Below are 18,454 nucleotides of genomic sequence, written 5' to 3'. Positions count from 1 at the left end.
TTTTAAAATAACATTCTACCATTTTTTTTAAAATTAAAATATTTCTTACAGTCTTTTTTTTTATCACTCATAATTTCTTTTCTTTTGTAATATCGTCAAATTAATTGATTCTTTTAAGTAGTGTTGTTAAATGGCTCATTTTGAGCCGATTTTTTATAATGGGTAACTCAAAATTTTTGGTCTATACCTCAAGATTTCGATAATATATGTCTAGACCTTTGTTCCTTCTATGAGCATCCATCTTCGGACTTGTTTAATATGTTTCTGGCTGAAATATTGAGTTAGCCGTTTTTAAAAATCTGCTCAAAACGAGCCGTTTAACAACACTACTTTTAAGTGTAAACGGCTAATACAATAATTTAGCAAAAAAAAATTGCAAGCTTCGAGATTTCCTTAATAGATGTCCAAACCTTTCTGTCATCTATGAGCAAAATCTTGGGTAAGGCCGAACAGCGCGTTTACTATAAATGGAGATATAATCCTGAGGTATCAAAATTGGGAAGAGATAATATTTTTTTTTGCATTTATAACATATAGCCCTCTTTTTGCTATCATTCATAGCTCATATAAAATTCACATATTATTGCTGTATTTCGTTCTTTTATTAGATATAGATGATTGTTTTTGTTCACTATCGTTTCCAGTATCATCAGTTATATTTATATCTACTAACATTATTAGGTCTTCATTTATAAGATCCTAAATGAATAGAAAACAAATTGATATCGTGTAAAAATTATACTTAATAATAATCTTTTTTTTTTTAAATGGAGCCGTTTTATAACACTAGATTCTTTTAATTAGAAGATCGAAATCTAATGATATTATCCTCATTCGACGAATAGGAATAATACAATATTTTATGAATTCCAGTTTCTACTTTATATCAAGTAAATAAATATGACACTAAAAAAATTACTTTTATAAGGTAGAGAATATTGAACTGCCAGTTTTTAGACCTATCTTACAGTTTAAATTGCGATAGTTATAATTCCTAATACACGTAATTTCGATTCAATTATTTTATTCAATTATTTTTATCCTGGTTAAGTTAATTTTTTTTCGTAAATATTTTTTTAGGCCCGAGTCCACTCCAAAATTTTAAAAGCGTAAAAAAAATATATAAATTGAACACATTTTTATAAAATTAAATTTATAGATTTACTAATTGCTTTGTCAATATAAAAATTCTCATTTTCATTTCAATTTTAAAGAATTTGGCAATATTAATTGCTATTTTTTTTTTTAAACTATTAGTCCGGCGAGCAGAGCTCAATTTCATAATTAAACTTTAGAAACGATTAAACACATTTCTAAACAAATATCAAAAATCGCTATATCAAATAATTAATTATATATAAATGTAATCATCGACACAAATATTACACATATTCTTCCTAAGAATAATACGGCAATAGGAATTTTTTAATGGTTTATAAGCAATATCAAAAAAATAAAAGCACATATAAAATCCCCATTCTCAAAGTTTTATATTTAACAAATTAACGTCGGTTGTTGAAATATTAAATTATATGTTTATTTTACTTTATTCTATACATTCCAAACTACATCATTTTATATAAGATAATCTGAAAAGAATTATTAAATATTAAAACATAAATCGTTAATATTGGCACCATGGAAGACACTCATTAAAATTCACCTCCCCTTGTTTGGTAGATGATAGATATAAAATATTATGACAATTTTTAATGAATCACGATATGACTTAAAATTTGGTATATTAAATATAATAATATATAATACATAATACTTTAAAAAGTGTTATTTAAAAGAAAAGTAAACTTTTTTGACTTATGTGTATAATTATTATATGTATGTACAAGGATATTAGACTTTATATTAGTTGATAGATAGCTTAGATTTGTTAAACTACTAATAAATCGTCAAAGAAATGTAGTATTTTTTACAACAATATGTCAAAAACATTTATGTATAAAAAATATCTCGAAAGGATTTTTTAGAAAATTTTAAGATCAGAATGTTTTCTACTAGATAATTAAGTTATATATAAATATTCTATGTTTTATATATAAAACTAGAAATGATCAATAACGTGTATAATACCGTTTTAGTAAGTTATATTCAATATAATTTGCAGGGAAACTTTTTAAATCTTGTTTAAATTTTTAACCTGTTTGGTCGACATATCCCAAATTTCAATAAAATATTAAGTGTACCATTAATTAATACTATCAAAATATCATTTGACCATCATAAAATGTACTACTGCCTAATTTTTAATTTGCATGTAGAGAGAGGGGAGAAGTGGTATATAATGGTATTAAAATTATACCGTTTAGTATTGTATTCTTATATATGTTAAAGAGTGTTAACTACGGTCTACGGGAAAGAGGGGGTAGTGTGCCTTTCTACCATTAATAACTATTCCTTTACCAACAAAAGTTTGGCAAATTTTTTATCCATTAGATATTAGAGATCTACAATGGACGGTTTTTAATCCGGTTTAAAATTTTTAAGCATTAGTTGGGTGCGCGGGTAAATTTAATTATTAAAAAAAAATTTTTTTTTTTGTTAGTTCATAATATTGTATATTTTATCAGTTTAAAAATTAAAAGTATTAAAATAAAATAAATATAAGGTATAACCAACCAATCAAATTATTTTAAAAAATTGGAGGAGGGGGGGGGGAGGAAGGGTTTTAGGTTATAAATTATTTAAAAACAATGGGTGGGCTCGAGTTAAATGGCCAGTGCAGACTAGATATAATATATCTTGACAAAACGTTGTATCCTTCCCCTCATATGCCTATATTTTAGGAAAACGCAATGTTTTTATATGACCCAAAAGCATATAATTATATACAAATTTTCAAAATGAAATTTCTCCAGTCCTCTCACTCCTCTTATACTAAAAATTGCTGATTATAGTCCTGGTCAACTAGATTATTTCCGTTCAAACCTTTAAAATTAAAAAAGAAAATAAATTATTTATAAGCCGAAAAGTCCATTTTTTAAGGCTTTAAAGTTCAAAGTCGATTCTACCTATAAATAAATTTTATTATAGTATATGTTAATTTATATAGATTCTACACAATATTATGTAATATATTATGACAAAATTTAGCGAGAATGATGAATTACATAAATTAAAACTAAAACTAAAACACAATACCCATCCTTCCTTCCTCTTATTTAATCCCCTGTAAATTCACAACACAATTTATGATAATAATGTAATATGATGATATATTATAATGTAGTTATAATGTATAATATATATGTTCATTTTTTGGTTGATATGATATTATATTTAAATTCATAGATAAAGTGATAAAGTCTATGATTATATTATATTACATTATAAATAATAATCATTTTTACTCATTCATTCACTCAACACCACTTGCAAGTCATATACATAATACTAAAAAAACGTTATAAAAATATAATGTATGTATTTAAAAAACAAATATAAAAAGTATAAAAATGAATTATTGATTTAATGAGAAAACGTAAGGACAAAATAAAAAGGAAGACAGATTTTTGAGTAATGGATTTCAACTATATTACATGGCTTGACTAAAATAGTAAATATATTCGGATTATATATATTTTGGGTCGTCTAGGGTGGGGGGATTAATTTTTTTAAAATTTATTGTGAGCATTAAGAAAAAATCCAGTGTTCCAAGTTGATTAAAATCTTCTATAGTGGCCATAAACCCCCTTTTGAAATAAAGGGCGAAGTTATCGTCCTCTGTAAATTTGGCACCTTTTTTTATCTATGCCCGGCCGGGTAATTCAAGTGATATACAAATTATTTTATCATAACCTAAATATGATTATATTAGAAAAAATTTGAATAAATTCAGTTAAATTGATACGAAATTTCTTTTTTGTAACATTTTGGGTTATCGGGTTAAATCGCGTTCAATACATTTTTTTCTACGCCTCTTGGGCTGAATCATCTCAGCGAAGAAAACCTCGAAGCTGAGGTGATGGTTCTTTAGCTATAAAGTCCGTTTAACCGCTTTCGGAATCGGTTAACGGCGATTAAAAATAAAAATATCACTTAACAATCAACACCACAACTGTTGGCTGACTCCAAAAACCAATTTTCGTATAGATTGGTCTAGCTCAATAAAGCATTATAGATGTAGAGATCTATATTTTTGATTTAAATTTCGTTTAAAAATTTAGAATAGCGCTAAGAATTAATAATATATTTTTTTTTTATTAAAATTTATTTTATACTTTGTGGAGGGTGGGGGGAGGGGAAGTTATGATCATTCAATCTCGGTCTCCTATATACATTTTTAAACTAGAGGCAGGAGGTTCAATCATATTGTGTATAAAAAAAATGTAATATATTAGGGAAATCGTTTTATAATTGGATTGAAATATTCACTATTTATAAACCTTGTTGAATGTAATATTCATCATTTTTATAATGGTGAGTTCTGTCATGTGGTGCCTTATTTATCTACCAAAGTGATTCTGAATATTTATTTTAATATTTTGTAATAATTTCGCTTCTGATATATATATAAAAAAAATTAAGTTAACCCTATCATTCGGGTCTCTTAAACTCTTAAATAAATGTAAAGAAAATGACATTAAGCCGAGAATATTTCTATATATTTTATTTCTTTCTTTCCTTCCCACTATGATTTAGGGAGTTTGTTTTTTGCGCATTATCAAATAAATTTATCATCCTTCATAAATGTGAAATTAAAATTTATATAATAAATTTGTTTAATAAAATAAAACCTTTTAAAAGTTCAAAAGTTTTCTTTTATTTTAATCATCTTGTAATATACTTATTTTAAGAGGTAAAAATTATCTTCTTATTTTTATATTTTACCTTTCTTTTATGAATTATACCCTCAAAATAATCAATTTTTTAGAAAAAAAATTTTAAATTAAGTTATTAAAATGGTTTTTAAAAAAAAAGTAAAGTAAGATAAGTAAATATATTAAATATTTTTGAGATTTTATTTCCATTTAAAAGATTTCTCATGTCATTATTTACATAATTTATTATAGTGAATTTCTTTGAAATTAAGGTGAAATTTTTAAAATTAAGGTAAAATTTTAGATCAAAATGATAAAAATATTGATTTGAACTATAAAAATTTGCAAAATTTTTGTGTTATCTTTATCCTTCTCTACTCAGGACCATAAATGTGGGGAGGGTGGAGGGCCCTTCCACAAAATTCCCCTTCTTTCCCTGAACGAAATATTAATGCTTTTTGCGTTTTTGAGACTTTGAAGTGAATTGTAAAAAAAATAAATTTTTAATATTACATAAATTATGATTAAGATTACCCTAATTTAGTCATTTACCAATTATTTATATTTTTTATCGTATTATTGCATGTGTTTATTCATTAGCTAATTCATATTCTAATCTCCTTACCCCTCATTCACTGTGAATGAGGAGTAATCCACCATAAAAATGAGACCTGCAAAAGTACCAATTGCATGGCCCGACCCGGGTTTAAAAAAATGTCGATGCGGTTGAGTTTTATATTTTCAGGCCCGGTACGGATTTATTTTTAAAATAAATTTACTCTTTTTTTACTGCCTGCGTTTTGAAAATAATATATTAATTATAAAAATTCGCCCTCTAAATTAATAACCATTTTGTTTCCTAGTACAGTAAAGTTTATAAGGACCAATTAAATTGAGGTGGATGGTTGGTTATATTGTCAGTTATTTTCATTTTTAAGAAAGATATTATGGCTTAGAAATGAAATGGGAAATATGCATTACATGATACAATTTTTAAATGTGTTATAAATGTTTGGCCAAGCTCTAACCGCGTTTGTAGAAGAAACAAATTTCGGCCGGGCCCAGGTCGTCTCCGGCAGCCTGCTGGTTTCTGATAAGAATGACGGATATTATGCAACTTCCGGTCAAACTAGATCGATATATGCAATACCTGCTCAAAATACACACGCAAAAAAAGGAATTATGAGCCCGGCCCCCACCATAGTGCTTCAACAAGAAAAAAAATCTATAGTTATGGCCCTGCTTCTACTATTTTATTTACCGGAGTTTATCGAATAGATAGTAAAATTGATCATCCATCTCTTAAAAATTAAAAAAAATAAAATAAATAGCCAATTCGGTAAAAAAGAAAGACACCAATCATAAAATTTACTTGAACAAATAATATTTAGAATATAAATTATAACCTAAAAATGTATGGTGATGAATGAATAACCCCTCATTCACAGTTAGTTTTCTTTCTCTCCTTCTTTCCTTCCTTCCTTCCTTCCTTCCTTCCTTCCTTCCTTCCTTCCTTCCTTCCTTCCTTCCTTCCTTCCTTCCTTCCTTCCTTCCTTCTTTCTTTCTCCCTCCCTCCCTTTTTTCTTTCTTTCCTTATACAAAATACTGTATTTTTGAATTCTTCGTCTCGAATTTGCGCTATCTATGAATGAGGGGTAAAGCTTAAATAGGAAAGCCAGACAATTTTAATTTGTCTAAATCAATTATTTTTAAATATTAATATCTTTTCTTCGAAAGGTATATATATATTATATATATAATAATAATAATTTTTCAATATTGTATTTTTTTTCCCTCAATTTTTTTCGGAAATATTAATGTATAAATCATTTTAATAAATTTATATATAAACATTGAGGGTACTTTATCATATTTCGTATTTTGGTGTCAAGGGAGATCACTATTCAACACTTTATAAAATTACAACAATAAATAATTTTAACACCGAGGTGCGGTCATGGGTTATAATTTAGTGTTCTTTTCCCTATATTTTAAGGACAGTAGTCATAAAACAACATAATTTCCTTTAATCAATCATAAGAAATATAAATATTATTATGTTTCTTCCAATTTTTATAACAGGTAAAACTCAAGATTTTAACTTCGAAATGAGCTAGTTCAGTTTTCAAGAATTTCTTTTTCATTATTATTTCGAAATAAGAAACTAATTAATATTTATAGTATTTTAAATGTTATTTTATTTTTTTAAATATAATTTGATGACAGAAAACACTTAATTAAGGTAGAACAAGTGAAATTATTTGATTTATTCTCGCTTATCTTATTATTATAAAATATAATTATCTACTTTTTATACCACAATTATTTGCTGATTATAATTAATATTGCAATTAGCTTGGGATCCCTTGAGAGAAAATTCTTATATTAATATAAAAGATAGTCGACCACCACTCAACTAAACTATATTATAATTACATTCATTTATTTTGTTCCTTTTTTCAAAAAATTAATTATTTTAGTAAATAAATTTAGCACTCTCAAAAAAGTGTTTCTTTTTTAGTGTTGTTAAAAGGCGATTTTTGAAAATTTTGCCTTAAGCTTCGAGATTTCGCCAATAGATGTTCAATCCTATGTGCCATCTGTCGTGATTGACGGGGTTCAATCACGAGGAAGGAAAGGAAAAAGAAGACGAAGGCGAAAGAAAAAAAAATTATTTTAGTTTTCGTCGCGTCATTCTTATTATAAACATTTTTTTTTTGTGTTAATAATTTGAGATGTCATGATTACCTTATTTGGGAATAGAATTTATTATTATTGTAAAATTGAATATATTTTTAGATAGGGATTTAAAATCGTGAAAGATTGATAATTATTTTTTTTTTAAATTATAAAATTCATTTTCTTGTTTTTGTAAATTGTTTTATGCAAATAAAGTTTAAAAAAAACAGTCGCTAGTTATTCTATTATTCATAAATTTGAGGGATCATAATTCTAATATTCGTAAAAGCGGTCACAAATGCAATACCATCTAAGAGCAAAATCTTTAGACTTGCATAATATTTTTCTGGATAAAATATTGAGTTAGCCATTTTTTAAAATCGGCTCAAATTGAGCCGTTTAACAACACTAATTCTTTTTACGTTATAAAAAGACTTAACATCAATACAATTAATCAATGATTAATTGTATAAGCAAGTAAAGTAGACCGTCGTGTAGTCAGCGGGAGAAAGGGATAGGTGAAATATCCCCCCCCCTACACATTAGAGCCAAATATATTTTTATAAAAGCCTTCGCCATTAACTAGTCACTTATTTTATGGAGTTGGATAAGGCTATTATAAGTGCTCTTGTGGAAATGACAGAATGGTCAGAAAAAAAATATCTTCTCAAAATTCAATTTTTGTTTTTTTTGCATTAAAGTAGAATGTATAAACAAATCAGTTAAATATATTAGTATTTAATGCAATACCCTTCAAAAATCATCGATGAAAATTTTAGTATTATATGAAAGCACAGAGTTCAAACTAAAGCATTGTGAATTTGATATTTGCCTACCTCGATTCGTACTAAGATATCCCCCATCGTTCAAATATAAACATCATTAGGGAAGAATATTATAATTATAATAAATATCTTTATCCTCCTATTTTGATAATTTAAGTCAGATAAATCAAAGCTTTCAAAAAAAGTTACTTTTTGTAGAAAATTTATTTCGGCAAACATTTAAATGCTCCATTCATGCTGGTAGCCGATTTCAAAAATGGCAAAACTGAGTTTTTAACATAAATGTGCGGGTTATATACATATTTATTATTTATAACAGCATTTTTGAGGATAAATTTATCTTTTTAAAAATTATATTTGATAATTTTGCAGATTATTTAGTGTCATTGTTTTTATAATCACTAGGTTCTAAAAAATTTGCGAAATTAGGTATTTTAAAAATAAACTATTCTTCTAAGTTGCAAATTTCTGGCCACACGCATGAAACTAGATAATATAGGGATGTTAGAATTGGGGAAGTGTGTTCACTTTCAAATAATTATATTTTTATATATATAATCGTTAAATTTGTAAAATTATATAGGATATATATTATATATTATATATATATAAATATCAACAGTTTTGCAAAATCTTTCGAAATTTTAAGTAAATTAGAATAGAAAGTATTTATAACTTCCTTCCTTCCTTCCAAATGTTTCAAGTTGACCGCAAGCCTATTTAATAATTTGGTCACAATTATCGATCATCATAATGTATCATATTAATATAACCAATATATTTTGTTTAAGAAAAAAGAAATTATTTATATATTTATAATTTTTTTTTCTATCTCTCCCCAACTAAAATTCAAATCGATTTCAGAGCAATCTGATTCGTCTATTAAAAATTTGTGTCTTGTGAGAGAGTAAAAAAAAAATACTATTAAAAAAAAATCTCATTTTATCATATTCAAATGCATAAAAAAAAGGATAAAGGAAAATTTATTTGTCTTTCTTTCTCCTTCCTTAACAATATTTTAAAATATTCATAAAAAAAAATATAATAAAAATCATATTGAAACAATATATTATTAATCAAAATATTGGAAGTAATTTTTTTTTACGATGACATGTTTCCGTCTTTCTTGGTGGATCTGAAAGGGAAAAAAAATACAAAACAAATTGATTAAAATGGGAGGGGGGGGGATACTAATTGACAAAAGAAAGTGATTGTTACATTTTTTATCTGTTAAATTTGTGTTTTTTTTAAGATTGGGTGAAATTAAAGCGATTTAAAGGTCGAACCGAAACCGGTACCCGACTTGACCGGGTATTGCAAAAATTTCAAACCGGGATTTTTATTTCCAAAACCCGAGCAGGAATGCGGCCGATTTTTTAAAAGGGAATTTTATACATACCAATTAATCAATTGGAAAATCATATAATGCATCATTTAACATCTATTTTCATCCTTCGTATTTTTCTTCAATTACGTTTAAAACCAATTTACAAAATACTAACACAGGGCTAGGCTAGCACGATATTTTTAAAAAATTTGGGCCGAACTTAAAAAGGGGTTGGAAGGTTAGGTCAGTCCTAAAATAAAATTGGCTTCTGCAAGTCTCTGAACATTAAGTAAGATACAAATATGATTGGGAATCCCATTTTTACAATAATTACCAGCAAAGTTTTAAAACAATTTTATAAGAAAGCTATTTATCAATATAATGGTAATAAGTAGCATCAAATCATATAATTATATTACTGTATTAGTTGCCACTCATTTTATATATATATAACCTTTTTTAGCCGCATAATATTTTTAAAGCATAATTGTTTTCAAAAACGTAATGTCATAGGCGTATCTAGATATATGGAGGGGGGGGGGAGGGGGCAATGCATTATTAGGTGAGGGCATCCGCTATAAATTTTATTGAAGGTCCACTTATTGTAGACCTTTTGAGTCTTTCACCTTTTTTTTAAATATAAAAATGCTTTTATTTTTTATAACTTTAACTTATTTTTCCTTCAAATGATTCGTGGGTTATGCACTTGCGTGGTGTCCTTCTGTCGATCAATTAAAATTGATAAAAATATATTTTTGAAAAGGGACACCATTGACTGAAAAAAAATAAACATAGTTTCTTCGAGGGATATTTTAAAACGCTAGGCAAAGCGGAAAATGTGATATACGATCAGTTTTAACATACATTAAGTCTACAGCGCGAAGACATTTTAAAGAGAAATATATAAACGCAAGCGGGCTCCACTTGAGTTGCGAAAAAAAAAACGAACTATTGGCATCTCAAAAACGATTATATTTTGATATTATAAAACGTATAAAATCTCTTTGCTAGTTGTTATTAAAATCGCCCAAACTTTTGATCGATTCCCAAACGGCTTAGCTAAGTTTTTATCTTAAGAGAGGCTTAACTTAGAAAGTCTAGGTTCAATTTTGTAGGCTAGCTTGTTTAAGTCAGAGAGTTAGGCAAAGTTAAATATTAACAAAACTACCTTTTGTGATGTGTAATATATATAATTTTTTTTGGTCTTAAATGGTTCCTTTTGGAAGTACGTGCCCCTATCCCCAATCAAGACCATATTAAATTAAGAATAAGAATTAGAGATTTGCAAATCACGGTCTCCGGCACGAAACCGGTTTATTTTTAAAAAAATAATTTCGGTTCGGACTGTGTCAACTGTCGAGCCTAATATTTTTAAAAATTTCGGGGCTTTAAATTTTTAAATTTTTAAATATTTGATATTAATTTTTTTTTACAATCAAAAAAAAATTATATTAACCTCTGATTATTTTGTATGACTGACAAAATAAAAATAGCATATTTTTCTAAATTTAAATAAATTTGGGCCGGGCTGAGTGGACTTCGGGTTGGGCTTTTCGGGACAAATAAAATTTAGTTTCGTTCGAGATCGGGCCGGGTAGGACAAATTTTTTTTAAAAAAATTCGGTCTGAGCCGGGCTTGAAAAATTAGGCCCGATGAATAAGAATAATAAGTAGTAAATGTCAAAAAATAATGTAAAACAAACTTCTCTGCTAAATATGTTTTTTAATTCTTAATTTTTCATTATATATATATATACATAACATTATATTAAAATACAAATGAAATGGAGGCATTAAACTTATTTTTTGATTAGCCAATTAATTAAGGCAGCAATTTATTCAATAATATATTTCTTTAAACACAAAAAGAAATCCGTGTTTTTCACTAATTAGTAAGTATAGTAAACAAATTTTAAATAATAATTTTTCAATTTTTTTTTAAAAAAATTCGGTCTGGGCCGGGCTTGAAAAATTAGGCCCGATGCAGATCATTAATAAGAATAATAAGTAGTAAATGTCAAAAAATATGTAAAACAAACTTCTTTGCTAAATATGTTTTTTAATTCTTAATTTTTAATTATATATAATATATACATAACATTATATTAAAATACAAATGAAATGGAGGCATTAAACTTATTTTTTGATTAGCCAATTAATTAAGGCAGCAATTTATCCAATAATATATATCTTTAAACACAATAAAAAAATCCGTGTTTTTCACTAATTAGTAAGTATAATAAACAAATTTTAAATAATAATTTTTCAATTTTTTTTTTTTACGAAAGAATCTTCAAAATTTCAGAAGCCTTTAATTGATTTTGATATGATAATATGGCCAAAAGCATTGGTAATAAATTAAAGAAATAATACATTATTTGAGAATTTATTATAAAAATGGCATACAAAATCATTTACGCTAATTAATAACTATTTTTCTTTTCTAAGGGAAAATTGAGGTTAGATATATTCGAATAATATTTTATTAAAAGCATTAATTGAAATAAAATCATTGACCCCCAAATACTTTTCTTTTCTTTTTACTTCTTTACTTTATTTTTCTCTTTTCTTTTTCTCTCTAACTCTTTTGCTCTACATTTTCTAATATTTCTTCTTCTTTCTTTCTTTCTTTCTTTCTTTCTTTCTTTCTTTCTTTCTTTCTTTCTTTCTCTTTCTTTCTCTCTTTACTTTTATTTTTTTTACCTTGCAAATGTATATTCCTTTATCTTGGATAGTGAGATTAGAAATGGTCAACGCCGAAGTTTGGGGTGTGAAAGAAGCCCTGTTCATGTAATCAGTTCGGATATGAGGCGGATAAGGTATGAGAACTATGTATATAGGGCTCAAACTTCCTTTAACAGTCTTATCGCGACTGCCTTGAATATTTTTTGGGGACTCTCCCGTGGATCTTCCGTTTCCAACTCTCCCGCGAAGATAATCGGCTTCCTGTTTGTCAAAACGCCTCATGTTCAATCTTTCGTCCGCGGATAGTCCATCTTGCCCAGGTTCGTATTTGAACCATTTGGTCACTATGTTATCGGTGTCTACCACGACGTTGTAGCGTGGTGTTTTGCTGTCATTATTTTTGGTATTCAAAACTGGCCCAGATATTGATCGTGGTAAAAAAGTAGTCGTCGAAGATGATAAAAATCTAGATTTGTAAGGAAGCATTTGTTTAACGCGCAAATAGGCTTGGAGGGCCGGGCACGGTAACTCCACTTTATCGCTTGCTAATGCGCTCAAGTCTAAAAATTCATTGTTAGATTCCTCGGGAGAGGATTTTAAATGTTTAGCATTAGCTTTATTTATTCTATGGTGATTCTGATCATTTTGATATTTCCCGTCAAGATGGTTTTTTGCCGAGGGTTTTGGCGAAGATAAGGATTTTGGCGATAATTTAGCATAAATCTTGTCCACCAACAAAACATTTTCAACTTCCTCGTCATCTATGTTGTCTCCACTGAAAGAAGAATCAGATAAGAACCCATCGTTTTCTGTTACGGGGTCCAAAAATGGCATGATTGGTGGTGGAAGTATGACTGGAGAGGATGATTGTGCTAAATCTAAAATTTTCGAGAAAAAAAATTATCATTATTTTTAAAAAGAGAGGGGTCATAACCAACTTCCTTCCTTTCATTTCTTCCTATATAACTCAGAACTTATTATAAAACTATATATAATACTCCCATTTTGGACTGGAGGTAAATTTTTAATTTATTTCTATTTCTTTCATTTTAAATTATTTATTTTATGAAAAATTTTTCTCATTTTTGCTAAAAAAATAATTGTTTTTAATATAATTTAATCTTCTGAAAAGATATCAGAATGCTAGAACGTTCGTTAAGATCCCTCTTTCTTACCCAAGGGAAAGACCTGTTCAAAATTGAAAGGACGCGCGAGGGAGAAGACACTTTATCATCCCTATGCAGACTGAAGTATTGTTAACAAAAGAAATCATATTACACCGCATTTTTCATATTGCACTTTCTTTAATTACCAAATTTTAATTATTTTTTATAGGAAAATGAGGCTAAAATACTCATTTTCCTATTATCGGAAAAATAATTATTATAACATACTCAAAAAAAAGCATAATTTAATCACGAATTTTATATCTAAAAAATTAATTTTTAAAAAAATTTTTTTTTATAATGATAATTTTAATTAAATAAATTTTTAATATAATTAAGAATATTACATGATATAGAGTATATAATTTTTTCCTAATTTGCTATTTAATAAAATTTATATTCCAAAATTCTTACTCCACAAAGCTTTGTTGCGTACATTAACCACCACCTCCCACACCCCCATCTCTATCTAAATAAATCTATTAGAAAAATGTCAGCTTAGAAAAGCAAATAAATACACCATGTTTTCATTATTTTGTTAATTCCTTCATTTAACACTAAAAAACGAATGTATCTATTACAGAGCAGCATATTGTTGCCTATTTTTTCTTACTTTCTTTCTTTACTAAAATTAAAATATCATTACAATCAATTTAATTTTGAAAAAAAAATTCAATTTTACATATTATATTATATAAATAAACCTACCACAAAAAAAGAAATCCCTCTTTTAGGAAAAAATATATTAATTAATAAGAGAACTTATTAATAATTTAAACAAAAGTTTCATCCATATCACCAAACCAATAGACTTCCTTCATTCCTCGCGAAATTCTACCAATCTCTTTGACACTTTACTTCATTAATAAATTTTTCTTTCTTTCCAAAAAAAAAAATTAATTATTTTAATATTGTTATAGTGCCTAATTTATAATAATTACCAAAAAAAACAAATAAAAACTTTTTTAGATTTCATTTTTAATTTAATCTTTTTCCATTAAAATTATTTCTTTTTATCTTTTAATTCACCATCTTCTTCACTTCACTTATTGCTTCCTTCAATTCTCTTTAATTTAAAAAATTTCATTATCTCACTTTTTTATTTTTAATATAAGTTATAAAATGTATATAATTTAATATGAATTGGTTGCATATTTGATAGAGCCTAATATTTTTTTTTTAATAAAAAGTTTATTAAACCTCTCTTTTTTTACAGTTATTTATGTAAAGTTTAGTTTCTAAAAAAAAACTTTTAGCAGTTTAAAAATTAAAATATTATGATTATAAAGAATTTGTTTTAAAATATAATTTATTTTGTATTAATAATGCCATTATAAATTTATAATGTGTTTAGAAAACTTGTATATAATAATTTTAATTTGTATATATCTATATTTTTTTTTAAATTTGAAAGCCTCATACAATTTTTTTGTATATATATATTTTAAAAAAGCAGATAAAAATTAGAGCTAATTTGTCGAAATTTAAATAAGACATTAGCTGTCTCTAAAATGAATTGACAATTAGCAATCAAAGTGATCGATTAATCCCTTTCGGTTACATTTTAGGGCGAAAGGGAAATAACGAACCCCTGGCTTATCTGGATATAAATCTTCTATTCCTCAGAAGAAGAAAAAAAGGTTTAAACTATTGATTGCGCCAATAAATTAAATAAATAAAATGATAATATTATTATTTATGAAACCTTATCTTGTTTATAAAGTGAGGTATCTCGCCGACCCCGACATCCCCATAGGATGAAAAAGTCCTCAAAAACTAAAAGAGAATTTTTTTTAAGCAAGGAGAGTCAAATGACTGAATCGTATATGGGTCCAAAATTATCGTACAACATAAAAAAACAGGGTATTCGTAAAATCTAAAATAGCAAATATGAGAGATAAGTATAGTCAGCAAATTTATTTCGAAGAGGCTAGCTTAATTTAAGTTTTTCTTTAGTGATAACTTCCATACTACTTGCCTCTAAAAAAACGGTGCCACTGTTGTATGGGATTCACAATGTTCCTAACGGAAGAAGAACGTTTGACCTTCTTCTCTTATAATAAAATTATTCTTTTATATCAAAAGTATAAAAAAATATCAATACTTCAAATATCGACTTTAGCGATATCCAAATGGATTTCATCGTTTCCCGACCCGAGTTTTGTAACAAAAAAAATAGATTTTTAGGTCCGACATGAGCCGGATCTGCATTCTTTCAAACCGGTCCAGATTTTTTTTCAAAATTAAGATTTTACCACCCGTTTCTAGCGGGGTTTCGGGCCAGACATGCTGGTCCTATGTTGCGTATGAAATAAAAAAGAAAAAAAAGATGAAAATAAGAAAGGAGATAAAAGATAATTATCGATTACAGTGTTGTGATGATTTAATGAAACATAACGATTAAATTAAAACCCATATCCATATAAAATTATAATCTTTGCAAAAATAATTAAAATAACAAAAAGGATTATGTACATAAAAGAAATTTCAGTAATGCTTTGTCTTTATTTTAATTATTTTTGCAATGACTGATGATCTGCATAGGTCAGTAATTTATTGACAACCAAGGGGAGGAGAGTGAGAAATCCTCAGTAAAAAATTATATTTTTATATGGATGGGTTTTAATTTAATCGTCAATATATTTCATTAAATCATCACGTTGCGCATAAAACACTTTGAAATTTGAGGGTTATTTTTTTTTTATTTCATAAATCTGAGAAGTTTATACTTTACCACCTTACACACAAATTCATTTTTTAAACCCCCACTCTCTGATCCCTTAAAATTACATTAAACAATGTAGGATATTATGATATTTGATTTTAAAATCATAGCGGAATAAATAGCTTCCATTTAAATTATTTTTCATTAAAATCAATATATTTTTTAATACCGAAACTAGCCCATAAAATGTGTATCTACAGTAGACGTCGGTAGGCATGACCCTGTGGGTTTTTCTTCAAAAATGAGGTTTAGACCCGGCCCGTAGTCCGAAATTTTTTTTCCCGTACATAATTTACGGATTTCGATTACTGACATTTCTCTCCACCCCCGGCCCCCTCCTATTTATCTTATCTGTTTAAATTTTCTTTTTTTTAAACTAGTAATAATAACTGTTTACCTTCCTAACCTAAAGAGATATCAACATTACTAGATTTCTATCTGCTTATTAACTTCATTTTTTTTAAAAAAAATATTATTAAATTTTTTAAAGATAACAAAAAACTTATAGAAAACAGACTAAAATTTAAATTTATAATTAAAAGTATGAAAAATTGTTCTCCTTTATAATTATAGCAAAATAAGAATTTTTATAAAAAAAGAAATAATTATACAATTTATAATTTATATATACAAACAAAGATAGAATTAACCATAGGAAAAGTAAACTGTAAAAGCAATTTTTTATATATATATAATATATAACAATAAGAAATTTAAAATTGATAATAAAAAGAAATGAACCAAAATTTCGGTATAATAGTAAAAATTTACCTAAGCGTGAAAAAAAATTGTATCTACACTAATTATATTTTATAATAAAAATATTATATATTCTTATTATACCTGTGCTCCCTCTGTGTATAATAAAAAGTAAATTATTGGTTAATCTTATATTTAAAAAAAAAAAATTCTATTACTATCTACTTTATCTTAATCTTTATTTTTTATATTTAAATATATATATATATATATAAAATCTTCATCAGATTAAAAAAAAAGTAAGAATGGCAAATGAAAGTGATCATTATAATCGAGCTAATGTGTTAATTAGTGTATATGGAAGGAATCATAATATGTATCATAAATAAGGAAGGGGCATATATGCTACCGACAATGTCCGTAATATAATATAATGTAACATTTGTGTATTAATTACTAATTCGTATATAATTAATTAGTCGATATTGCGAGCGTATTTCTTTCTTTCTTTCTTTCTTTCTTTCTTTCTTTCTTTCTTTCTTTCTTCTATCTTTTTTTTAATTAAAAAAAAATCTAATTTTTGCCGCAAATGGATTCCAGCCAGCAAACGTGTAAAATATATCTACCATACCATATAATTTTAGACAATATCAAAAATATCCCGAAAGTTTAAACAATAAAAGTGAGTGTATTTGTCGTTAAGGGAATATGAAATCCATAGGGATCTTATTATTCCAGCAATATAGAATACCTCATATGCATTGCGAGTCTAAAAATTTTTCTGAAATCCCCAATGTTTTTTACTTTACTTTATACATGCTGGAATTTAAATAGGATATTTTAACCTTAAAAAATTGTCCTCTGTAAATGATTCCTAATTGAGAGAATTTGAATCATTATGGATCCAAATTCCCTATAGGACATTTAGTAATATTGTTCCAAAATATATAGATTACGAATAAAATAATTAATATTTATTTTCTTCAAATTTTATTTGGGAGACAGGAGTTGATTGGAAACATGTAATTTATTCTTAAAATAATTTTAACCAGAGTATAAGCAGTAAATTTTATTAATCATTAAAATTGGCTAATGTTGTAGAGAAAATGTGTAACTAGCTTTTCAAAGGAATACCAGAGATTAAATAGCAAAATACCTTTTAAGAAAAACTTAGTTCAAAGATATGGGAAATTTGTTAAAAATTTAATAACTTTTTATATTGTGTAAAAATATAAGAAATTTATTTAAATTTAAAGATTATTGTGTATAAGAAATTTATGCAAAATTTAGGAAATTATGTAAAATTTAGAAAATAAAAAAAAATTGTACAAAATTAAAAATTTTTATTAAACTTAAGAAAATTATTTAAAATTCAAGAATTTTGAAATGTGTGTAAAAATTGAGATATATTTGTTTGATTTAAAAAATTGGTGAAAACCTTAAGATGTGTAAAAATTTTTAAAAAAAATTAAAAAAATTAAGAAATTTAATAAGTTTGATTAATATTTAAGAAAAAGAGAAAAAGTTATAAAGAAATGGAATGCCGAAAAGAAATAAACAAATATATTCAAAAAATTGAACAATAGAAAGGGTGTCGAAAAAGAAAATATTGT

General features: G+C 26.3%; 1 protein-coding gene across 1 annotated transcript in view; it reads right to left on the bottom strand.

Moving 5' to 3' along the window:
• LOC135929417 (uncharacterized) overlaps positions 1 to 18,454 on the bottom strand; it is a 42,757-nt gene that overhangs the window by 15,013 nt on the left and 9,290 nt on the right. The window contains exon 2 of the mRNA XM_065465982.1: positions 12,270 to 13,129. Within this exon, the coding sequence (XP_065322054.1) occupies positions 12,270 to 13,129 (860 nt within the window). The remainder of the gene's footprint in view (positions 1 to 12,269; positions 13,130 to 18,454) is intronic.

Source organism: Gordionus sp. m RMFG-2023, chromosome 5 (genome assembly GCF_954871325.1).
Source record: "Gordionus sp. m RMFG-2023 chromosome 5, tfGorSpeb1-WG-v2, whole genome shotgun sequence".
In the NCBI taxonomy this organism is placed as follows: Eukaryota; Metazoa; Nematomorpha; class Gordioida; order Chordodea; family Parachordodidae; genus Gordionus; species Gordionus sp. m RMFG-2023.
This window is presented reverse-complemented; position numbering and strand designations above follow the sequence as displayed.